General features: G+C 33.8%; 4 protein-coding genes across 6 annotated transcripts; 2 read left to right on the top strand and 2 right to left on the bottom strand.

The window, feature by feature from the left end:
• Positions 1-144: 144 nt before the first annotated feature.
• Positions 145-5,922, bottom strand: LOC123216498 (putative RING-type E3 ubiquitin transferase C3H69). 3 transcript variants are annotated; one of them, XR_006502226.1, is made up of 8 exons: positions 5,639-5,922; positions 5,207-5,294; positions 4,357-5,114; positions 3,771-3,840; positions 1,568-1,656; positions 1,401-1,461; positions 1,177-1,260; positions 145-553 (listed from the first exon to the last, which is right to left on the bottom strand). XR_006502226.1 is itself a non-coding variant. In XM_044636920.1 (7 exons), exons 1-6 carry the CDS (start codon positions 5,647-5,649, stop codon positions 1,425-1,427), a joined length of 1,053 nt encoding a protein of 350 aa, XP_044492855.1. In that variant the 5' UTR covers positions 5,650-5,922; the 3' UTR covers positions 145-553; positions 1,401-1,424. The 3 variants fall into 3 exon arrangements, 2 of the variants coding, with proteins under 2 accessions (XP_044492855.1, XP_044492854.1); XM_044636920.1 differs by lacking the exon at positions 1,177-1,260; XM_044636919.1 differs by lacking the exons at positions 145-553; positions 1,177-1,260; positions 1,401-1,461; positions 1,568-1,656 and adding an exon at positions 1,976-2,444 and having other exon boundaries at positions 5,639-5,919.
• A 132-nt stretch (positions 5,923-6,054) lies between these two features.
• Positions 6,055-6,953, top strand: LOC123216500 (thylakoid lumenal 19 kDa protein, chloroplastic). Its single transcript, XM_044636921.1, has one exon. It carries the CDS (start codon positions 6,115-6,117, stop codon positions 6,835-6,837), a length of 723 nt encoding a protein of 240 aa, XP_044492856.1. The 5' UTR covers positions 6,055-6,114; the 3' UTR covers positions 6,838-6,953.
• A 4,666-nt stretch (positions 6,954-11,619) lies between these two features.
• LOC123216978 (zinc finger protein WIP2-like) lies at positions 11,620-13,582 on the bottom strand. Its single transcript, XM_044637695.1, has 2 exons — positions 12,724-13,582; positions 11,620-12,211 (listed from the first exon to the last, which is right to left on the bottom strand). Exons 1-2 carry the CDS (start codon positions 13,246-13,248, stop codon positions 11,774-11,776), a joined length of 963 nt encoding a protein of 320 aa, XP_044493630.1. The 5' UTR covers positions 13,249-13,582; the 3' UTR covers positions 11,620-11,773.
• A 6,716-nt stretch (positions 13,583-20,298) lies between these two features.
• On the top strand, positions 20,299-23,503 carry LOC123216977 (ADP,ATP carrier protein 1, mitochondrial-like). Its single transcript, XM_044637694.1, has 4 exons — positions 20,299-20,452; positions 21,341-21,852; positions 21,942-22,313; positions 22,945-23,503. The coding sequence occupies exons 2-4, from the start codon at positions 21,352-21,354 to the stop codon at positions 23,239-23,241; spliced, it is 1,170 nt and encodes a 389-aa protein (XP_044493629.1). The 5' UTR covers positions 20,299-20,452; positions 21,341-21,351; the 3' UTR covers positions 23,242-23,503.
• Positions 23,504-25,850: the final 2,347 nt, after the last annotated feature.

The following is a 25,850-nucleotide window of genomic DNA, read 5'->3' as shown; positions in this document are numbered from 1 at the left end:
TTATTGATCAGATTATGGAGAATTTTATAACCTTCCAGCCACTTGAACAGCCTGTCAAACAACGCCAACACGTCTCTCAACTTTCTCTAAACTTTAAAATTTTGTCTAACACTGATAAAAAGGTGCACAGTTGAAGCAAAAATCTAGGGAATATGCTGCTTACCATAATATAAATTCATAGGTCGGCTGTAGCTGCTTAGATTTCAAACTTTCCTTGCATACAACTACAATACAACATTCTACCTTATGCAGGGTATAGAAATATGTTACCAGGGTAGCTCACAAATCTTTTTTTTTTCTAGTGAAAAAAGAAATACTGGTAACGTCCAAATAAAACCCAGTCGCAAAATACATACAGTTTTGAGGCAGATGCCATGCCAAGTGGGCTAAAAAATATTGAGGAACTGACATGTATAATCTTATTTCAAATTCATCACTCCTGTCATATGACTCGTATCAATCTTATTTAATTCAGATCTTATACCATGCAGTTTGTTATACAACCCACCATGCTCCAGCTTCCCTCATTTAAGGACACCCTCAGCAAGCAATCCTGCATTTCACAATACCAACAACTTAAATAATACAGACATGGAAAAGTTTTAGCATATGGGCCAATATAGGTTTTGGTAGAACCAAAAGTTGCCATCCGATAGAGACTTGAGTCCCCAGTTACCAACAGAGGAAAATAAAGGAAAACGGTAACAAATAATCTAAGTGCAAGGATATAAAAAAATTTTAATTAAGAAAACTAACTCTACTTATGATCTAATCCTAAAAATTATAAATTTTCTAATGTAATTAATACACAGTTATTTGATTCCGTATCATTAAGCAAGTTATATGATAACAAAAAAAGTGAAAACCACTCATCAACAGCTAATGCATAATTAGATAGAATCCTAGGAGTAGGAATAAGAAAATTTCAAAATGACTAAGAAAAAAGTAGAGAGAAGAGGGCCCAAATGTCCTGTCAAGGATTTTATTGAGAAATTTGAAATTCAAAAAGATGTTTCATTTTCAAACAATGTATAGACCAATACTCCCAAAAAGTAAATTCATTGAAATAAACTCTTCAATCTGGACAACTAAAAGAAACAAGGATATTATGATGTTGGCAAAGGACTAAGGTGATAGAGAGTAGCCACCACAAGATTTCAGATGACATCATCTCACCTAAAAAATAACTATGGTATGAAACCAACAATAGAAGAGGACTTCCAAATCAAAGTTGCAGCTTCTATAGGCATATTTGATATCCTGCATTCATGAACTAGGGTTTCAACAAGCAATAATGCGCAGCTGATGCCTCACAATAGGAGGAGACTTCTTATATAAATACAAAAACTAATAAGCTGGTGACATCACAATTTCCAGTGGAGTAATTTATAGAAACTTACACTGGAAGACTCTAGCAGTGTTTTTCACCTTATATGCAAATTACGAAGAAAGTCTGACAGCCTGTAAACAACCAAATAGCAAATAGAGTTTCTATTACCAGCAAAAGAAGTAGGAAAACATTGAAAGCATAAACAACACTATTTCTTATTATCAGAGCATAATAAACCTGCTATCTTTAGCTATCACAGTGTTTCCATCTTCAGCCCCAAGGTGCCGGAGAACAACTTCCTCCAAACGACCATCTCGATATGCATGCTGCAAATGAACTTAATTCATTATAGTGAATAACTGTCATGGGCATTACAAAAAATCATACAGGATAACATATAATTTCAAAACAAGAGTGTTAAGATGAGAAGATCTTCCCTCTCAAGCAGCCCATCTTTGCTAACAGCATAGCAAAGTTCAGGAAAAAAACCATAGTGACATGCACATCAAAACAAATACAATTCTATAAGAAAAATTATTTTAATCAGATAACAGAATAACATGTGCTATAAACTTTAACCTCTCTAAGATAAACACAACCAGTTCATCACCGATATTGCAGTATACCATTTCCAGTCGATAGATATAGAAAAAAATCATAATGAACTAGACTTCATTATAATTAACAACACTTAGATGTCCGAAACAATACCACAAAAGTTTAAACAACCACAAGCTTTATCATTTCACGAGTGTAGTTGGCTAAAAGCCAGTATGCCTACAATTCAAAATATCCAACACACAATGGACTGGAGATCACATAATTGGCCTATAACTTAATCAGAATAACTGTCATTATCACTTGCGTCACTTGTTTCAAAGTCCAGTTGTGTTAGCAACAAAGCCATCTCCAAATCCAATGACATTCTAACTTCATTTTCAAAATCAACATCAAAAATATCTGGCTCATCTTCCACAATTAGGTGCTCAAATGCATCAATAAATGAATCCATATCCACAACATTTGATCTGCGGGGAGGTGGCCTGTGAGGAGGTGGCCTGCGGGGAGGTGGTCTGTGATATTTCCACATGTATGAGCCTGGCTTGACCATATGCTGGAACACAACACAACATTCTATCCATTAAAGGAGTCATAAGCCAACACTCTCAGCTACTAGCCATAAAAGTAAAGACGACATAAAAAAAAGTACATCAGACTACCTACTATAGATCCATTTCAACAGAATCTCTAGGAACAGAACCCAATCCAAGTGACCGATAACACAAACAGCAAAGTGTTCTCTCTACCCATATGCTACAGTCAGCTATAAATTCACTAAAAGTAAAGAAAAAGCATAATATTACCGATGGAAAAATAATGTGCAAAAATAGAGTTGAAATTTCCTACTATAGATATACATATTCAGGTAGTGTCATGGTCTACAAATGACTTCCAAAGGGAATGATCTCTGAGCTTATTTAAGCTACTAAATTGCAAAATAAGTGGCGGTATTTCACTTTTCACAAAAAACAAGACAGCACAAAAGATGATAGGCCCCATGACTAGCAGCAAACAACTGCAGCATGTGTGATGATGGAATCACAGAACAGGCAGTTATGGTCTCTAACGATAGCAATGCAATGAGGGATGAAGGTGAAGCAGTAGGTAGAAGAGAATGTCTTACTTAGATGATGGAAGATATGTAAGGGTAAAACACATACTCTACACATCTGAGTACTAGACTCTCTAACAAGCCCAGAAGATATCTTCAATTACTACAGCAATATATATGTCCACTACTTGAAACCTGATTACAGCTGCTGGAGGTGAGCAAAAATGACCAACAAGGTGAAAGATTTTTGCATTGCCATGAATTAGAACAGAAGCATGTCAACACAAGATCTTATCGATAGCATGTCTATGGACACTAATGTATGATATTATACACAAGTTTGCAAAATATCTTTATGTTCACTTCATATACACAATTATAGACCCTTCATTCTATAGCAAATATGGAATGGATATTCATCCGTTACATGAACTACTGAAAATTAACAAAACATAATATAATGATTAGATTAAATCATAAACAATCTCTCTGCTTCCCACAATTGTTGATTCATCTAAGCCACAGCAAATGTTAAATGTATCATTACCAGATTATACCATAGGATGAAGCGATAATGAAAGCATCACAAAAGAGAACCACAGCAGATAACAAACATACACGATTGCCACTAAAACAGAAAGAGGGAAAAACAGCAAGGAAATAATAAAGAACCTCCAACTTTTTCATGGCCTTCAACAAGCATATACAAGTGAAACAAAGTTGTTCATGTTCCAAAAAATTCAAAACATAACCAGCTCCAAACCAAAAGGAAAGAGAACAGAAAATTCATTACTGAACAGCTGCAGTTCATATGGATATATAAGTTACCTTGTAGAAACAACTGGTTCCAAATGGGCAATTCCCATCACCAAAGTTGAAGTGTTTGCAATCGATTGACCTACAAGAAAGTTTAATAAAAAAGTTACCTCCACGACTATGACTACCAAAAATTCTCATAAATCTCATCATATAAACACTCTTATCCACCAGTAGGATTAAAAGAAAATTGATAATCCCATGTCTCTTAACATATCAAGAATTAAAACCTCATGTTCAAAAATATAGTCCAACAATACATAAGATTCATGTTCCACTGGGAACTTCTTTTCACATCTGTTAGGTTCTTCAGATATCTAAATTGCTCTTTCATTATTCAAACTATAGTCAAATTTCCCTTTATAAGACAGCTTTAGAATATTTAAAGTTACAATTTTGTCAATGCCTTTTCAAATTCCAATTTCATGAAAGACAAGAAAATCGATATCCTCTGTTTTTCCCACATGTTAACAAATTGCAACCCTAATCCTACAAATAATCCACCTGCGCGGCAAGCATGTTGAAAAATCATTTGAAAATGTCAGCAATTAAATTAAAAAACCAGTGACATAAACTGCATCAATAGCAACAAAATTACCTGAGTTTTGCCTTGTAGCTATCAACAATTTCCTGCTTTTCTTCTGGTGTGTAATACCAAATGACACTTGGAATGACAAAGTATGATAGCTTACGGCAAATTGGACAAGCCCGCAACGCAGTATTGACATCCATCCCAGAAGTTGGGGAACTACTACGCCAATTCCTGATACAGGATATACAGAACGGATGATCACACTCAGACAACAATCCAAACTTTCGTTCAGCGGGTGTTGACTTTGATAATACACGATCCAGGCACACACTGCATTCTATTTCCTGGCTACGCCTTAAAGCCTCAAGGTGCTTTTGCTTTTTCTCACATGTTTTCAAATGCTCTTCTCTTTGTTCAGGTCTGAAAGGATGCAAACAATGCTTCCCACAAGTTGGACACATATCTCCATGAACATGAGGACATTTTTCCCCACGGGGACAATCACCAGCAGCAGCAAAAGAGCAGATTGAAAGATCGGGTGGTTTAAGATTCCTTCGCTGCACCACATCATGATTCTCTAAAGAATCACTAGTTCCAGAATTCAAATTCCACACCAGTTTATCAGGAGGATGATAAGGTCTACTCAAAGCAGAAAGCTCTGGAACAACTCCTGGAACTCTAGTTAACCCACTGGAAGCAGCTCTTGAAGGATGAGAAATTGTTGACGAAGATGAAGCAGATGACTCCGGCCGAGAAGGCTTGACGTGTTCATATCTACATCGACTACCATATGAGCACACTCCTTTCTGGTAGTAGGTGCATATCTAAGATGATAAACCAGTACAACGCAATGAGAAGAAGAAAAATCACACTTAAACACATTGAGTACCGAGCAAGTAGAACTATAAATGTTTACATTATGCGAAGGATCCTTCCAATCATGTGAAAACTCACAATGCTCGCCTTTGAGACATGCTCCATGCGCAAAGAACTTGCAGAGAACCCTGAAAGAATTAGAAAATAAAATATTTTTAAAACAGTAACCAAGATGAACCCAAAAACAATCAAAACACTCGAAACCATCCCTATTTCACTTAATTTCATATCCTAATCAGACTGCATCACTGAATCTCAAAATCACATGAAACGATCGACAATCATTCTATTTGCTTTACAAAAATACACTTGTAACTATGCGTAGAAAGCTAGGAAAAGAAAATTAAAAGATTAAAATTGCAACAATTAACGAAATCAATTCACGAATCTTCATAATAATAATAATAAAATTTAATAAATCAAAATTGCGAATATTAAAAATTAAAGAAGTGGAGGGAGATAGAAGGAATACCTCTTAGACATGTCGAAATAAAATTAAAAAACGAAAAACGAAAAAGGGAAGGGAAGGGGGTTATAAAATGCTTCAAAAGAAGCGATTGAAACCCAATGAAGGATTGGTTGATGGGAAGCAAAAAGAAAGGTGAGAGATAATCGAGAGCGAAAACGAAGGGGGCACGTGAAATTCAATCATTGATTCATGTAACAATGAAACATGAGTCTAGGGTTTCTTTTGGCGGTAGATTTTATGGAAATCCCATAATGCCCTACTCCCCAATCCCCCAATGTAATTTTTTTTTTTTCAAAATTAGAAAAAAAATCTTTTAATTTTTCTATAATTTCATTTAAAACTTTTTGTTTAATTAATTGATATTTATTTTAAACAAATACCAAAGCTTTCAATAGGTGACGTGGCACTATCTGGATAAGGAAAATCTAACTATCATATAGAAGAGCCAGCCCAATCCACTTGAGCCAATTATTCCATCCATGGCCACCATATTCTCTCCATCGCCCATTCTCTCCTCCGCTGCAGCCACCGCCAGCGCTACCACCACCACCACAACCAAAACCCCACCAAACCTAACACTTTTTCCCGCCACCAAAACACCTTTAACCACCCTCCTAACTGCCACGATAGCAACCACCACACTCCTCGCAACTCCTCCCTCCTTTGCTGACCCTGCGCAAAAATTCAGCATTTACTACGGGACAGCAGCCAGCGCGGCAAATTACGGAGGCTACGGGGGCAACTCCGACAAGAAAGCGTCGGCGGAGTACGTGTACGACGTCCCAGATGGGTGGAAAGAACGTTTGGTTTCAAAAGTTGAGAAGGGAACAAATGGAACGGATAGTGAGTTCTATAACCCGAAGAAAAGAACCGAGAAAGAATACTTAACGTTCTTGGCGGGGTTTCCGCAGCTGGCGCCAATGGATGTTGTGTTGAACAATCTTGCTTTGAGTGATGTGGATTTACAGGACTTGATAGCGAGTGCTGAAAAGGTGGACTCTTTGGAAAAGAAGGACGAGAATGGACAGTTGTATTATGTTTATGAGATTGATGGTGTTAGTACTCATAGTTTAATTACTGTGACTTGTGCGAAGAATAAACTGTATGCACATTTTGTCAATGCGCCCACGCCGGAGTGGAACAGAGATCAAGACGCATTGAGGCATCTTCACGAGTCTTTTAAGACTGTTGGGTCTTTTTAATTATTTAGTGCATGTGTAAAAAGTGAGGTGATGAAGATTTTGCTGTAATCTGATGTTCACTGTTGTTTTCCTATCATTTACTTTCTAATAATAGAAAATGAGCATCAATTTTATTATTGGGCATTTACTTTAGATTGAATTAAGTTTCCATTTGTTCATTCTTGTGATTGAGAGGAATGAAAGGGGAAACTTTTTCGCTGCTTGAGTACCCTTTTAAAAGTTACTTCCTGATTGGTGACTCGAGTTGTCTGAAATTACGACAATTTGTTACAACAGAACAAATTTTGCATGATAAAATGGATTCGTTTTCGACATAATTATGCAAGGTTGCTTGAGTAGTAACAGGAGAATAGCGACTGAACCCTCAATTTTCTATCAGGTGCTTCAGATTTTGTGAATTGGTTCGAGTAATACCCAAATCTTAGACTTTAATTTCAAGAATCTGGTGTGGCTATTGCACATTTTCCAGGAATTTTTTTGGTGCAGTATCAAATTCAAATGGTCACAACATGTGAATCAATTTCATTCATGTTATAGCGAATGTGACAAGATAAGAAATCTGAATCAATGAACAAGTTAGTTGACTCATCCAAATCTTCATTTAAGAAACTCTGCTACAGCTATTGGGAAGATCTACATTGAAGAAAAGGAACGATTCATAAGAAAATGCATAAAGCTTAATATCAAGGTCATTGAAAGCTGCATTACATAGGAATTCCATGTGATCAAGCTTGGCTGTTGATGTTCTTTTGGGGAACTTGGTTGGTCTGGCACTTCTATAGTTCTAGTTCATGCAGAATCAGTTTGCTCATGTATTTTGAAGTTTTCCAATGACACTACAAATGAGTTGCTGCATTTGCATTGTGTATGTTTGATGGAAAGGCCAGCAGGTTTCAAGTTGAATACAGAATTGGCAGGAGTTCTTGGCATGATTTCCCTTAGTGCCGTCCAAATTTGGTCTACTCTCTGGTTCTTTTTGGATCAAACCACCCTACTGAAGTTCTTTATGAATGATCAGCTATTAAACTTGTATTACTGTCAAATAAACTCTTCAAAGGTTTCCTAAATGTGATTGCTCCTCAACGTAATCTGGATATTATTTGGTTACAATGCTAAATAAGGCTGATGTATTCATGTATAATATTGTGTTAGTGATAAATCAAATTAGTTGATACTGCAATTAGGTCATTGGGCATGGTTGAGGGCTACGATGGATTAGTACTTCTTAGAAGTTGAATAATAGGGCTTAGTTTGACATGGCAACGGTTGAATGTGGATTTATGGGCAAAGGATTGAGGTGAGAAATAAGAAAACTTAAGAACAATAACAGAGCAACTGAATGCCTGAATAAGTAATTGTGTTAGACAGTAGGGTATTCAAGTAGATGATATTCTAAGAGTAATATGATTTGACGATACCATGTCATTATCTTGGGTTCTGGAAAAATTTCTTGGGAATGAGAAATTGATATTTTTTTCTACTCTTTTTCCTCAGGCACTTCATTTCCTATAAGAATTTTGTCAACCTTTTACCTATCTGGTTCAAGGTTTTCTTCAGGATATCTTGTAATTGGATAAATCAGGGCTATCTGTTTGATGGTTAAATTCGTATATCAAAACCCTGCTGTAGAATGATATTGTCAATAGACTGACTGCATAATTTAGTATTTACCTTGCTTGAGAGGTGGAGAATTATTAATCCTCCCTTTCTTTTTATATCTATCTATTTTTCTGCAGGGTATCTTTATTATTTCCTGGAGCTTAATATTGTGAAGGCTCTAGGCTAGTGAGGAACTGGGTTTCTTGATGGCATATTTCACTTTTAAAATAGAGAGGTGGTGGGTTTCAACAGTGAGAAGATAAGTTTTTATTCTTCAGTTAATTGGAAATATTATTTGTTGAAATAGTTCTTTTTATGCTCCTAGCTTCTGTCCAATCTCTTCCTGAATCAGGAACTCAAGGCACATAAAGCTTCAAATCTTGCAGATTGTTAGGAATATATCTATTTGAGTGATTATTTCTAATCCAATAATTAAAAAACGAAACTGAAAATCATTATTTACTTCAATATTTTCATAGGGCTCTGAATTATTGGCAGGGGTTGTAAGTGGAATCCTCTTCGACAAAGACTAGATAGCTGTGAGTGTACAGTGAAGCATCATATTTTTTGGGTCTCCTCTGTTTACCCCACTTCTGCTTCTGTAACCAATACCTTCTGTTTTCTATATTTTTTTCCACCATGATGAACTCACATATCTGCCATAATTGCATGCTGATTGAAGTCACTGTATCTATCATCCATGCCACACCATTTATTAGCATTGTTCTTTGGCCGATGAGGCAAAGAAGATTTCCTTCTGGGATGTGGGTTGAAATTGTATCTTGTCACAGTAATTGCATTATTCCTCCACAGGTTAATTGCCTGGATAAAATCAGTTCACCCAAGAATACACAGCAGAAACACAGTATAAGTGGAAGATCTAATGTTCTGGTTTCAGTTCTCCACAGCAACTTTCGGAGTATAGGAGAGGCCTTGAGTAATAATTTACTGGTATGTTTTTAGTTTATCAACAAAGTAATGTCAATTAAATTAACCAACTGATGGCTTGCAATTCAGAGTTCAACCCAAGTTTCAACCCTCACCCAACTATCAAATAGTTAATGCATAATTAGTGTATACGTGTTTCTTGAGGATGAAGTTGTAATACCATTAAACAAATTTTACATTAACAAAAAATAAGAGAGATGTTTGATCTGTCTATACTATGTTTGTGTATCTTACACTGGTTAAGGGTGAAAAAATTTAACTGATTAAATAATTTGTTAACTTTTTTAATTGTCTAAACCCATTTTGGCTTACAAAACTCAGAAACAAATTTATAATGAAATGTATATCTAAAGTGGATAATATTGTTCAATTTTGTTTGATCTGTGTGTTTTTTGCACCATTGTGAGGGTGGAAGAGATCTTTGAATTACAACCATATAACTCCTTTATAAATTTTTAGCCTGCAGGCTTTGCCCATTTGATTGTGTTTATCATTTTCAGATTCTCCTCGTCCATCATACGCATATGTAAGTGTAAACCAAACAAACACCTTATTGTTCTGTCATAATGGAGAAACTGATTAATATTTCCCTATTTCACTCCTATTCAATGCTCTCATTTTCTTGGCATCAAAATCTATAGCAAGAAAGAAATACGTCAAGTTTGCCCATATACTATACTTCCAATTAAGTTTTACCATGTTGTACACCATAACATGTTATCAAATTTTGAATACATGTAAAATTTTAATTACACCTAAATAATAATATAATAAAACTATGTGTACATATTTTTAGTATATAAATATATATACATAGTGATATATCATCATACAATTGAATAATTTTTAATTAATAATAAAGTAATATCTAATCATATGATGACATATCTATGTATGTATATATTTATGTATCAAAAGTGTATACACATAGTATTACTTAATAATAAGGCCAAAGGACTATCTTCTATCAAAGTTTTAGTCTAATTTCAAAAACACATATGCGATAATTTAAAAACCTAAACACTTACTTATGTGTGTACATATTTATGTATCAAAAGTGTATGCACATAATATTACTTAATAATAAGGCCAAAGGACTATCTCCTATCAAAGTTTTAGTTTAATTTCAAAAACACATATACGATAATTTAAAAACCTAAACACTTACCTATAGACTAACTTTTGTTAGAATTTTCTGTTAGAGGTAAGAGTAAAACGATCATTTTAATACCAATATTAAAAAATATATAATTTTATCTTATTTCTCTTCTCCCCCCACCCCCAAGTTTTGAAAATTAACATTTCACCTTAAACCTCTATTTTGAAAAATCACCATTTTCCCCTTAAGGTTTAGAATTTTTAGGGTTTTTTTTCCAACAACTAGCATCGATTTTCCCCACCCATCTTTCGTCCATGGCCGAAGAAGAAGGAAGGTGACTACCCATCTTTCGTTTGACACTTGGACGACTACCCATTTATCACATTCGGACAATGCTTAAGCAACATCTTGCAATTCATCGATCTCAGCCACGATGACGACAAGATGATGTTAGACGACTATGAAAGACATTGGGACGACGATAATAGACGTTCGGACGACACCAAGGAGATGAATTGCGCAAAAGATTGGGAGACGCTAGCAAAAATCCATCGCCCTCTAAGTATCGGACGATAAATGAGTGGTTTGGAAGAAATAAGAGAAATGGTCGAACAATGTCGATTGTTAGAGAGAGAGATTTTGTTAGAAAATCGAAATCTAAAAGTAAAACGATAATTTTATTCTTATCTCTAATAAAATTACCGTATGAATAGATGTTTGAATTTTTAATTTATCGTAGGTATGTTTTGGAGATTAGGTTAAAACTTAAATAGGAAATAGTCCCCTAATATAATAATAATAATAATAATAATAATACCAATAATAATAATCATGATATGCTCTCAAAATGATAAAAGAATAATATTGTACATACAAACTCTTCCTATGAAACAACTCTTATAAACTGATATATTGGAAGACTTAAAATCAATAATAAATTATATTAATTAAAATTGATGACAAAATAATCATATAGAATTATCATTTATCACTTCAATTTATATAAATTAGCTTGAATATATAGTAAATTTTTTTCCGTCAGTAAAATATATACTGTCATATTTTTTTTCCGTCAGTAAAATATATAGTGTAATATTTTAAGGATATTTTAATTAATAATATCTATGCTAACACGATAACACTATAAAAACACTGTCCTTTTAGAAAGCAGAAGTACATCAAATTATAATATCCAGAGGACCGCACACTGCTTGCACTTCCCTACTTTCCTCAAACATTCATGAATAATTTACACGAGGCCTAAATAATTAGAGGGAACAATATTTGAGCTCACATTGAGGACTCACCATCATGTTCAATTTCAGAAGCAGGTTCATCTTCTTCGTCAAAGTTGCCAACATTCAAAGCGTCATGGCCATGACCAAAGGCCTTAATGTGATCTTTCAAAGATCTCTTGTGCTTAAAATCAGAACCACAGATGCAGTACCAAATCTTGCCGCAATTCTTCTCATGGGTTCGCCAATCACCTTTCACTGCAAATGCTTTGCCACATTTTCTGCATGTAAAGGGCTTGATTCCATGCTTTCTCTTGTAGTGAGTTTGGAGAGTTCTGAAATCTTTCAGTGGCCTTGCTCTTGGATGATCAATGTTGTGTTTGCATCCTTGTGCACAGCAATAGCAAGGGAGCCTCAACATGGCTGTTGGTTGAGTTCCTCTTAAAGAGTCGGGCCCTTTTCTGTACTGAGATCCGTGCCCCCACATATGCATCTGCCAGGCCATTCAAACTTAAAAACTTGATAAGACAGACACAAAAAGCGTGAAACTCTGCAATAAAATCATGAATAATGAAGTACTAGTAGGATTGGTGCTAAAAGAAAAGCTATGGTTTTGCATCCCATGTCTCAAAAATAAAGCTGGGCTCTTTTGTTCAAAATGCTTAGAAAGATTTATGCGGGAATCTTAATTAAAATGAATGATGAATGTCTTTCGCCGAATATATATTTACAGCCTGGAGTGTCAGATTAAAAATGGTCTCTTCTTCGCGCAAAAACACATATCTGAATCCAGGGTTTCCTTTTAACAGACTCGAAGATTGGAGCTGCACAAAATTTACTGTTCAACAAATTTTTTCCATAGTTGAGTGTGCAAATGAAAGAATATGTCTTTCAGAGGAAAATAAAAAGGAAAAGATGAAAGAATGTAAAACAAAATAAATATAAACTGAATAATCATGTTAGTAACAAAACTCTTATGAGTCATTTTGATGCAAAATGGGATACCTGAAGGTTGTTGTATCTGTTAAAGGTTTTACCGCAAACTGGGCATGAAAACCGTGTGGGTCCAATGAGAATCTGAGAAGGAGTTGGAATCCAGTACTGAGCCTTGCTAAAATTTTCTAAACTCATGACTTCCCTTTTGTCTATCACATCGGAAGATATCGATGGTGAGAGTGTGAGTTTAGTCCCCAAATCAGAATTACTAGGGTTTGGCAGGCCTATGTGTAGGGCAACAGTGACAGTTTCTTCAGTAGTACGAGCTTCTATGTTCAAGTTCTTGTTCTCTTCTGCTGTACTAGTTGTTGATGATTCACGTTCTTCTTCTTGTCTTCTGGGGCTCAAACAGTTTATTAGAGGAAGTGCTTCTTTGAGAGGTGGTGAAGGAGGAGAAGCGAAACGAAGTGCATAATTTTGAGATTGAGTAGTAGCAGCGAAAGTTGAGTAAGTCTGAGGAGAATAGTGAGGATGAAGAGGCTTGAAATTGAACCATGAACCAGCAGTGAACAGATTAGAGTAAGGATCTGTCATTATAATAAGATTATGAGAATGATATGAAGCTACAAGCAAGCTAGAGAAGAAGAGATAGGTACTCAACAGAAGTTTAGTATATATATTATATATACACACACAAACATGAAGTTGTTTGATGGTGGGAGGAAGGGCAAGCGAGAGAGAGAAAGAGAGAGAACAGTAAAAACAAAATAGAGGGGATTTGAAAGACGATAAGTTACCTCTGCAAACAAGGGGAAAGAAAATTCAAAGAAGATGATAAAGGAAGAAGTAAAAGCCAAAAAGAAAGTCAGAGATCAGAGTTGCAGGTTGTCTCCCAAGAGATTGTTGCATTACAATGCACCACACGGTCCACACCACATGGAGAAAGAGAGAGAGGAACATTCTGTATATTTATATAACTTTTATTATTATATTTGTATAAACATTTATTTTTTTCCTCTTTACTAATCCTTCCATTGAAGCAACGTAAGTCATTTCAGCAGGCTCAGCCCCTTCCAGCATTTGCTTTGGTGTGCGTGTTCAATGTCCCATATTCATGCACACCCTGCATCTTCTGTTTCTTCCTCTGGGCTCGGAAAATTAATCAGTCAACAAAACAAGCTCAACATCAAATTTATTAATTAATATGTTATGCATTTAAAGCCATTTTAAATGGTTTATTGAAGACGACAACATATATAAGAAGAGTCTACACTGTCATTTAGAGTTTACCATTCAGGGTTTAGTTATATAATAACTTGTTTCCTTTAGCCATCATATATATATATATATATATATATATAGTCCTTCTGAAGTGAAGGCAATGACATAATATTGTGGATTTCTTAACTCGTTAACTGCACAATTAATCTCAATGTCTACAGCAAGACAATGACATTCACTGGTTACTGTTATTCTGACAGAGAAGGAGACCGAACTAGTCGTTGTCCAATTAAAGTACATGAAGCCGGCACGTGGAACTCCAATTAAACACGGAAATTTTAAGAGCACTGTTAATATATATATATATATATATATATATATATATATACCATTTTTATTTTTATGCACAATTTTATTATCCTATTATAATGTGATTAGATAATTAAAAATTAAAAAATAAATTAATATTCAAATACATTATTAGTTGGGCATATAATTTTATTACATTTTAATAGTAGTAAGCAGTGGTCTCTTGTGCCGGCATAAACAAAAGCTTTGCCTTGCGAAAGCCAAGATGTAACCCTTGAAAACGAAAATGCAGATGCAATGGTTGGCCATTTCAAGCAGCCAAATGCAGTGATGGACAAAAGCTCCATAATTGCACGTAGCTGATTAAATTGGATTTGAACCTTCGTAAATAAGAATTGAATCAATTTTCTTTCATATTGTTATTTTTCTGATAATAGCATCTAGAATATTCTAAGTAATGGCATTTGCAGAAAGAGAAGTGGCATGCAAACCATGCCACTGGGCAATCATGCAGATGAAGAGAGGGGGCCCTTTTGAATCAGAAGGTGCAGGAGGAGAGATTCAGATGGAATTTTAAACAATACGGAGGGGCAAAGAGAATGGGACAAAGTTCGAGACAAATTGAATTACTGGTGTCTTTCTATGAAGAGAATGCCAGACAAACCATAATTGAACCCTTATACATGAGGCTATTTTTTTAAATGGTAAGATTTTAATTTATTATAATGTTCAACAGTTGAAAAAATATATTTATATAATGGAGAAGCACATAACAAATATTTCTAAAGCTTTATTTCATGTACACTCGATATAGAGAAGAAACTTGGGATAAAAAAGAAGGGAAGAATATTTCTTATTAAATTAAAATTAAGAAACTAATTTTTTACTAATCATGTGGTAGTTACACATTTGTCATTAATTAATTTTAATTTTGTTGGTGATAAGAATATAAAATTCTACAAGTGGGAACAATCTTTTAGTTTTTATCAAACGATAATAACTACACTGTGAGGGTTTTTGTTGACCATATATGAACCCATTTATTGAAGGAGTACATCTAATTTCGATTTAAAAATTATAAGCTGAAGGCCACTTAGCAATAAACAAAGGCAAATTCATATGGGATTTGAAATTACCTAGTAATTAGTAACAAAGGTATTACGAAGATAAAGATTATTCATATCTCCATATGCATGATTCATATTTTCTATGTTCAAAGTACTTGGGTTAGCCACTATTGTGGTGAACGAAGAAGGGCTCATGAAGTCTTTGCAATTCCCATTTTCAAGAAGAATTAATTGCTGTATATCAATGCAAAGTGAAGGGTTTTGTTTGTCACAATTCAAGAGTTATTTATGGCGAGTATTTAATTTCTTCTGACCATAGTTCAAATGCCCATTCAATAAGAGTTTTTTATTTAGGCCACAGTGTAATATTTCCAAGATTGCACGAGTGGGTGTGTTTGGGAATTGAGGTTGAGCCTTTTGAGTCTCCATGTTCAAGAGTTGTTTTGGTTTTCCCAAGCCATTCTGCCTCCCAAATTGGAACTCCCATAAAGGCTAAATCAAATCACTATTGTTTCTTCCGAAAATGTTTTTGTTCTTTACCTAAACCATCACAATAGCCCTATAAAAATAAAAAGGAGTCAAGGGTACTCTAAATTTCAATATACTTCTTTGCAATATTTGCTCTCTCAATTTCAATGTGAAGATATTTAAACTTAAAAATCAAAATATGTAAAATGAAACGGATCCCATAATCTCATGCATAAAATGTGTATATAAAAGGTTAATTAGATATATAAATTTGTAGAAAAATGCTATTTATACCAATTTTGAATACATAAAAAAATACACACTTATATGTACATGAGCATCTAGTGAAGAGCTAGACCATAAGTATAGACAAGTCACCATGTAGAATCCATATATAGAATTAAACTTTGAGCTTTTATAAATTAAATTGTGTTTAGAGGATTAAGTGATCAACTTCACTAATATTTTAAGTGTATATAGTAACCTCCCACCGCCATTACCATGTCATAGATATTACCAAATGTCAAAACGCAGTGCTTAGTACTTCAAAAATAAATCAAACTTTGAAAAAAGAGATTAAAATTTGTACTACTCTTTCATAATCTAGCTTGCAAGTAACGAAGATCATATGTACATATGTATAGTGATCACACTAGTGTACTTATTAATATGCATGCCAAAAGTAAACACCATCACATAAAAATACAGATATATATATATAATTTTTTGAATGTCATCTCTCTCACTTGAATTTCTAGTTATAGGTAAGTCTCTTTTGGAATAGAGAAGTTCTTTCTTAAAACCAAGGAAAAACGATAGATGCTATTGATTACTAAAAATTATAACTCTCATGAAAGCGACTTAGAGAAGGTAGGAGAAGATGAGACTAAGCTTAAAGAGGAACCAATAAACGAAGCATGCATGTGAAGTTGACAGGTGAGCTGCAAGGAATGCAACAAGACAGAAGGATAAGCAGGATAATAATGATAATAACAATATATATATATTATGATTGGAACTCGCTGTTCACTTACCAGGCTTACCTCGTGATGAAGGCCCGAGCTTCTCTTTGGAATTAAGATCTGTGCTGAAATAGTTACAGCTCGTCCACTCAACATCACCCAACAGTTCCACATTTATTATTGTGCCTTGGATTGGCCTGCTTTAACTGGGATTTTTATATAACTCAGAATGTTAAATCAATTTCTTTTCTCAGACGACAAATTTAAATGAAAGAGTTTAATCTGTACTATCTCATAGCTGAAGACTAGCAGTACTGTTTGTGGTCCTCGACCTGGAAGCTAGCTCCACCGTCCTCAATCTGCAATCGTAAAGTATCCAGAAAGTATTTGGGTCCTACAATTATTGCTTTTTGGAAGAAAATTCTCATCCTATTCTCTTAATCTGTCCAATTTACCTAGAATGTTTACCTTTTAATTATCACCTATGACAGACGGTAAAATTATGGTGGCAATAAAATCAAATTTTCATCAATGGGAAAAGGACTATTTCCCATCTATTTTTTATACTTATCTCAAACGTATATATATGTTTGATAAAAACTTAAATATCTATCAAAAGTTTAATCTGTTTACACTTATTCACATATTTTTTATTAGATTAAAGGGTAAATTTATTATTTTATTAATAATATTAAATAATTAAAATTTTATCTTATTTTTCCCTCTTTAATTTGAAAAACTAACATTGATTCTCTGAATTAAGTTTTAAAAAATTCACTTTTTTCCCTTAAAATACAACCACTTTTTTCGGTGATGGAGGAGAAGTTTTCGTCCAAAGGTCAACCACCTCTAGACGATGTTTCGCCATCCAGAGAATGGACGACGCTTCGTCGTCCAGTGAGCGTCGTCCAGATCTAGATAACATTCGTCACTCTCTCTTCAGCCACATCATTGCTGGTGGCCGAAGGGAAAGTGAAAAAAAAATTAGGGATTTAGGGTGTGAAAGTCACTTTTCAAAGTTCAGGGATGGGGTTAAAAATTAATTTTTAAAATCAGAGAAAAAAAATATAATAAAATTATATAACTGGAATATAAACAGTTAAATGATAGTTTTACTCCTCTATTTAATGAAGAACTTAACCGTAGTGTAAATATGGGTGAATATTTGAGATTTTCATCGGGTGTAAGTATACTTTTGAGATAGGGCTAAAAAATGGGTGGAAAATAATCCTTTTCCCTTCATCAATTTGATGTGGTGTGATGGGTTCAATTTTAAAACAGCAGTGTAATTCAAGAAAATTCGTTGATGATAAGAATACTGACAAGGCCATAATAGCACTTGGAATAAATCCTTGAGAAGCTGTCAACAGAAACAAAGAGAAAGATATTATAGTGAAGAACACAATTAAGAATTAAATTATCAAAGTCAGGTTAACGTTAAGCCCAAAACTAAACCATAAGGCTCTCGAAGAACGTTGCTTTCTTCAATTTATCATCATGTAGCCATTCCCAAATGAGGAACAGGCAAATCCCAAATATCCTATGTGAAATGGACATAATTTTCTTAGTATAAGCTAGAGAATCCAGGAATAATTTTATATGGGACGCGGATGATGACTATTAGTGGCCAAAGCATATAGGGTTCTATTTGAGAGCAAGAAAATCAATATTTGAGAACTATGCGTACATATTTTTTTGATTGAGTTGTTTAATAACTAAGGTTCTTATGCAAGTTCTTTTTTCACAAACCTACGCCTACAAACATCCAACAAGCCTGCTAAAATTTTCGGATATCGTCCATCTTTTCTTGTCAATATTATCAAACTAAAAGCCTAACACTGGCCATAACTGACCTCCTTATTGGACCAGCTTAGTTGGGCAAGATTTTTGATAGAAAAGGATAAAGCCAGGGCAACTCCAAAGCCCAACTTGCTAGAGGTGTAGTGTAGCATGATTGTTGGTATGAAACGTTACGTTTTCATTTGTGTTCATTGGAAATAAAATAATTTTGAAATTCTTCGGATACACGTTGAAAAGTTTTCAGATGTGCGCTGCAGTTACTGAGTTTGTTTTACTCCTCATATATTTGTGTTGTTATGTGATTTGCATAATTAATTAAATATCATTTATACAGCATTTTATGATAAATGGGAGATGATTCAATGCTCAAAATTTTGGATGCGTCATCAGTAATATTATTAACAATAAAATTATACGTATTTATTTTAAGTATATAAATATATATATATTTGATATATGTCATTATACAATTAAATAATTTTAAATTAATGATAAAACAATACTCAATCATGTGATAATATATATAAATGTGTATTCATTTATGTATTCAAAATATAATATGTATAATATTATATATTATTAATATATATTATTTATTATTAAATATTTATGGATTTATATATGCAAGAAAAATGTTGAATCCAGAATAAATTATTTCAAAATAATCAATTATGAATTATTATTTTAAATTGTGATAAACTAAAATATCATCAAATTAAGGGGAATCGGAGAATATTTGATTATTTGACAATTTCTCTTTTATTATCGAGATTATTTTGTGTGATTTGTTTATTAATAAAAAAATATAATAATATTTTATTAGCAAAGATAGTATGTGATTATCTAATTATCATCCCTATAATAAGATAATTTAAAAAAAAAACTCTCATTTTTAATTAAAATAAAAATTGATATAAAAATATTTTAAAAATATATATTACCAATAACATAACAATTTAAGGAAATAATTTGATTAATTAATTTCATAATTTAACATATTAAAAAATCTGAATATATTATTAAATAGATAATATTTTAGAATACATAAAATAAATACTTTAACATAAAACAATATTAATTTATATTTAGTAATCTATTAATAATATTTAAGTAAAATAGTATTTTAGTATTTATTCATTATTCTAAACAAATATAATAATTATTTATATATATCAAATTTATTAAAAAATAATTATAATTTAATAAAATTATATATCTACTTTGAGTACATAAATAAATATTTATAATATTGAATAATTTTAAATTAATAATAAAATAATATCTAATTATATAATAATACACATAAATATACATATTTATATATACTTAAAATAAATATACATAATATCACTTATAATAATTTATACACATCAATCTTTTAAATAATTTATTTTTGTTGTAAGTTTTTATTTTTTTTAATAAAAGATTAACCAGACCTTAAGATATTTAATTATTTTATCCCCATGAATATCTATTGGGCTAAGACTTTGCTTACCCGAGCCCAGCCTATCCCAAAATTGGGCAACCCACTTTTCTTTTTCGACAGAAACTGACAGAGAAAGCAACGCCGAACCCGAAATACTAGGTTACCCAAGTCGGTTGGTGGGGGCAGCTATTATTTTCAGACCCACGGCAAATTAAACAAATGATACAATAGTATTGACTTCAACTTGATCAACGGTAATAAACATAGCGACTCGCCGAAATCCAACAACCCGCAAGATGAGACGTAAGCCGTCGAACACAAAGAGTCAAAACCCCTACACACACGCGTGAATTGTGTGAAAATATTACACCGGGGCGCGGGAGGCGGCTGGCGCAAGCCAATAAAGTGCAGACATTTTGCTCATTCCAAAGCACGCTGCCCTCCACAAAAAGCACAAATAGCTAGTATAACTCTTACGCCTTTCCTTTGAAACCAAAGCGAAAGGCGGAGAGCAATCACAGCCTCATAATCAATCGCTTCTCCAGGTAATCTCCACTGTCCGATTTAATAAGATCTTTCGCTTCGTGCTTTGACTCGTTTCTGCTTCGGATCTGTACTGCTTTTTTATTTTCCGTTTGAAACGTGCTTTAGTAGTCATTGTCGTTTGAATCTTTGGATCTGTTCGTAACTCTTCGATTGTCCATGCTTATTAATGAAATATTTTTATTTATTATTTGTTTTCATGAGTCTTTAGATCTAGAACCCTTTTATTCTTAGATTCATTTGATACTGATAATAATAATAATAATGCAGTGTTTTGATTCGTATATATTCAATTTTTTTGATTGATTATTATCGAAGCAGTTAGTTGATTTACTTGTTAGTTTGTGCTTGAGTAGTGACAACGATTTTTATCACTCTAGATCTATTTTTAGTTAATGATTTGAAGGTGTTTAGTTTATTATTTTATTCATTTTATTATAGAACTTACAGCTTTGAGCCTGGTATTAAGTTGTTTGTCAACTTGTTGATTTACTCTTTATTGCGGGCAATTATGATTTTTAATTGATGAATACATTTTTTTCGCTAAACAACAGCAATGTATATTTGGTGTTGCTGTTTTATCTGTTTCTTATTGATCATTTTACAGTATGCTTTGGTTATGCTTTGATTTTGATGAGGTCTCATCTTCTTTAAATTGGTTTCTCTTACTTGACTCTTCTTGCTTGTGGGTCATACAAACTTATCTTTAAATATTTATCCTATAATGCCTTTTTGGTATGATATCTTGGGTTTTTGTTTCACTCAATTGAGCACCTGAACTGTTTCCAATCGATTTTTATATGTCTTTTTTAATCTCATTCAGTATGTGCGCTGTAGTTTGCGTATTAATTTATATGCCTTTTTGACTGAAAGTGTATGTGACTTTGCAGGGAAAGTCATAATGGTTGATCAAGCTCAACACCCTACTGTCATGCAGAAGGTAGCTGGTCAGCTCCTTCAATCCAATCTTTCTCATCAAGGCTGTGATGGAGCTTTCAACAGGCCTTCCATGTATCAGAGACGCGCAGCATATGGGAATTACTCCAATGGTGCATTCCAATACCCCTTGGTGCGATCATGTGGAGCTACCACTGATCTATCCATTGTACCACCAACTGCATCTCCTGTTTTTGTTCAAGCCCCATCTGAGAAAGGCTTTGCTGGTTTTGCTATTGATTTCCTTATGGGAGGAGTTTCTGCTGCTGTGTCAAAAACAGCTGCAGCTCCCATTGAGCGTGTTAAGCTTTTGATTCAGAACCAGGATGAAATGATCAAGTCTGGTAGACTGTCTGAACCTTACAAGGGTATTGGTGACTGCTTTAAGCGTACAATTAAGGATGAGGGGGTAGTTTCTCTGTGGAGAGGAAATACTGCCAATGTCATCCGTTACTTCCCCACCCAGGTTTGTGCATATATTCTTTTTTGTGTTGAGATAGATCGCATACTTGCCAATCATATATGATGCTAATTATTCTCTTAAATTTGTTCCAGGCTCTGAACTTTGCATTCAAGGATTACTTCAAGAGACTTTTCAACTTCAAGAAGGACAGGGATGGTTACTGGAAATGGTTTGCTGGCAACTTGGCATCTGGAGGTGCTGCTGGTGCCTCATCTTTACTCTTTGTGTACTCCTTGGATTATGCTCGTACCCGATTGGCCAATGATGCCAAGGCTGCAAAGAAGGGAGGTGAGAGGCAATTTAATGGTCTGGTTGATGTCTACAGGAAGACATTGAAATCTGATGGTATCGTCGGTCTGTACCGTGGATTCAATGTTTCATGTGTTGGAATCATTCTCTACCGTGGGCTGTACTTTGGAATGTATGATTCTTTGAAGCCAGTTGTCCTGACAGGAGACTTGCAGGTCAGTATAGTGATATGATTTGTTTAGAAATGATGGTTTTGTATGTGCTATAACTAACGTAAGTTAATTATTTTGTTGGAACTGCTGGTTAGCATAAGTTACAAGTCGTAGGGTTTGTATGTGTTGTAACTTCCATTATTTTAGTGTCACCTGAAAAGTTCTACTGACTGTTTTTTATATACTGTGATTCACATGTTGTGTTAATACTTCTATAATTTATTTTCACTATTCTATTTTGCTATCTCTTGAAAAAGTATTTGTTCGCAATGTGATTAGAGATATCCTTCTTAATATCCATCTTTTTCACTCCGTCCTCACATAAAGCTGAGGGAACATTAATATACCTTGTATGCCGCATTATTTCATAGTTGAAGGATATTTAATGGAAATATATAAATTTGTGTCTGACCTAGTATAGTAGTATGTTTTAGAAAAAGTAAGAGATAGAACTATGTGCAAGTTTTTAAGCATTTCTCTGTGTTCATGGAACCATATCTCGTCGACCTCATTCTGAAAAGTTGAGATAGAAATCTATTTAACATTTTTGCAAATAAAAAGATAATGAACAGAATTCTGTCCTTCATCTTCTAATATTATCTAATATTCTTTTTACTGGTTTTTATGATTTCAGGATAGTTTCTTTGCTAGCTTTGGCCTTGGTTGGGTCATCACCATTGGTGCGGGCCTTGCTTCCTACCCCCTTGACACTGTCCGCAGAAGAATGATGATGACCTCTGGTGAAGCAGTTAAATACAAGAGCTCATTTGATGCATTCTCTCAGATCTTGAAGAATGAAGGTGCCAAATCCCTCTTCAAGGGTGCTGGTGCCAACATTCTCCGTGCTATCGCTGGTGCTGGTGTGTTGGCTGGTTACGACAAGTTGCAGTTAATTGTGTTTGGAAAGAAGTACGGTTCTGGAGGTGCTTAAGAAGTATTTCTTTGCTGTTTAGTTTTAGATGGTGATGAAAATCCGACATCGAGAATTTATCCCAGCGGAATCTTCTTTAATAATTCACATTTTTGGGGAGTCAATCCCTAAAAACATTATTTATTCTGGGAAATTTTGATTTGATGAACCTGATATATAGGAGTTGTGGTCCCTCGGAGGAGTTTCAGCTTATATCACTCGAGGGAATTTTTCCTTGTACCAATAATTTTGTTTTCCTGATAAAGTTCGCTCTTTCTCTCAATCTATTTGCATTATGCCTTTTTTCTTTCTTTATTTTTTTCCTTGTTTTAAATTTATCACCGTGTGGCAGCTGTGTGCATAGGAATTCAACCGCGTAGTTTGCACAGGAGTTTTATTAAGGAAAATTTATGGAGGATAAGAAAACGAACATTTCAACGTTAAAAGGTAAAAAAATGTAAATTTTGCACAGGAGAAGTTGAAATTAATTTATATTCAGCAATATTAATTATTTATTAAAATACATTTTATTTTAATTTATTAAAAATAAATTAATTGTTATGTTAAAGGTTAGTGTAAAAAATTCAAGTATTTATTAATATTGTAGACATTGTGAATTTGGCGGAGTGGCAATTCCCGTCCCCTCCATACCCCATTACAGAAAACTTATCTCAACTCGACAACTCAACGGGACGGGAGCAGTGCCACAGGGAACATTACCATCCTTACTGATATTATGTAACCCTTACCCAAACACAGTTTTCAGATGGCCCGCCAAACCAAACCAAAAATGGTAGGCTACGGAACAAGCTTTTGGTTCCTGTTCAGTACCCAACCATTTTTGGTTTTCTGATTCTCTCACCTTTAAATTAAGTAGCCATCTGCATTCACTTTAACAAACACATTCCCTCATTTGATCACTTCTCCAGGTAATTTACATCGTTTGATTTTTATCAGATTTTTCACTTGGTGCTTTGACTTGTTTCTACTTGAGATGTATAATTGCTTTTGTTTTCCGTTTGAAACGTGGCTAAGATATGTTTATAACTGTTCCATTGTTGAAGTTTAGGTTAAAGGATTATTTTCGTTGATTATTTATTTTCATAAAGGTTTTCATCTAGAACTGTTTTATTATTCTTTGATTCATTTGATATTGATATTCGATTTCTAGATTGAATATTTTGGAAATGGTTAGTTTGTGTTTTGAGTAGTGACAGTCATTTGTAACGCCTTAGCTCTATTTTTAGTTACTGATTTGAAGGTGTTTGGGTTATCTTTATTATACAGCTTACGACTTTTAGCTTGGTATCGAAGTTGCTTCTGCTGTTGCCTGTTTCTTTTAATTGATGAATTTTTTTTTCTTTTTTTGGATTGATTGATATTTGGAATTGGTCTTGTATGTGCTTCGTTATTAAAATGTTAAATAGCTGATTTTAATTTATCCAGTACAATTATGACATGATGGCTTTTGACATATGTTTCACTTTTTTAAGATGTTGCAAATAACCTCTCGATAAATCATATTGAGAAAGTTAAATGATACTGTCAGTGAAAACAAACATATTGTAATTCACATCTCATGAATTTTCAGAGAAGCTACTAAAACAGGGTATTTCGTGGAAAAAAAATGTGATGATTTTATTACAATAATATACATTGGCAATGCCCTTTTTAATGAATTAAAGATTAAAGATTAAAGATTACTAAGAAATACAAATTTTTTGAATACAATGTATTTGAACTTCAATATTTGCTCTATGGTTATAAGTTACATCAAAAAAATATTTTTACTTAATTAGAATTTCATTATTTTTGTTGACAAATAGAAAGTAAAAAAAAAAATTTTGAGGGGTGAGTTTTGAATTTTATAAATTTTTAATATCTGAAAATAGAATTGGAAAAGAATTGGGTTCCATATTGTCAGAAATATATATTGGGCTTACAAGTGTGAAAATTAAAACTCATATCACACAAAACCAATTGACTTATGTTAAGGTCTAATTTACACATTTATATACCACTTTCTTATGTTTTATTTATTAGATGTGAGACTCTCTTTCTTTATTCTCTATTTGAGTTTCCAATACCCCCGCTTAAGTGCAAGCATCTAGGCTGTTAGAGCTGCCGTTTGGCTCAGCTAGTTTTTGATTGAATGCATTGTCACTTGTATCCAGGAACACTTAGATTGTTAAACCCGCCGTTTGACTCGTGCTCTGATACCATGTCGTAAATATATATTGGGTTTACAAGTGTGAAGATTGAAACCCATGCTACACAAAACCAATTATAAGTGTGAAAAACAATGCATCCAGCCAAAAACTAGCTGAGCCAAACGGCAGGTCTAACAGCCTAGATGCTTGCACTTAAGTGGGGGTGTTGGAGACTCAAATAGAGAATAAAGAAAGAGAGTCCCACATATAATAAATAAAACATAAGAAAGTGGTATATAAGTGTGTAAATTGGACCTTAACATAAGCCAATTGGTTTTGTGTGATATGGGTTTCAATCTTCACACTTGTAAGCCCAATATATATTTCCGACATGGTATCACGGCGGGTTTAACAGTCTAAGTGTTTCTGGATACAAGTGACAATGTACCCAGCCAAAAATCGGCTGAGCCGAAAGACAGG

The sequence above is a fragment of the Mangifera indica genome, chromosome 5 (assembly GCF_011075055.1).
Source record: "Mangifera indica cultivar Alphonso chromosome 5, CATAS_Mindica_2.1, whole genome shotgun sequence".
Classification (NCBI taxonomy): domain Eukaryota; kingdom Viridiplantae; phylum Streptophyta; class Magnoliopsida; order Sapindales; family Anacardiaceae; genus Mangifera; species Mangifera indica.
The sequence above is the reverse complement of the archived record's forward strand: the minus strand, read 5'-3'. Positions and strand labels throughout refer to the sequence as shown.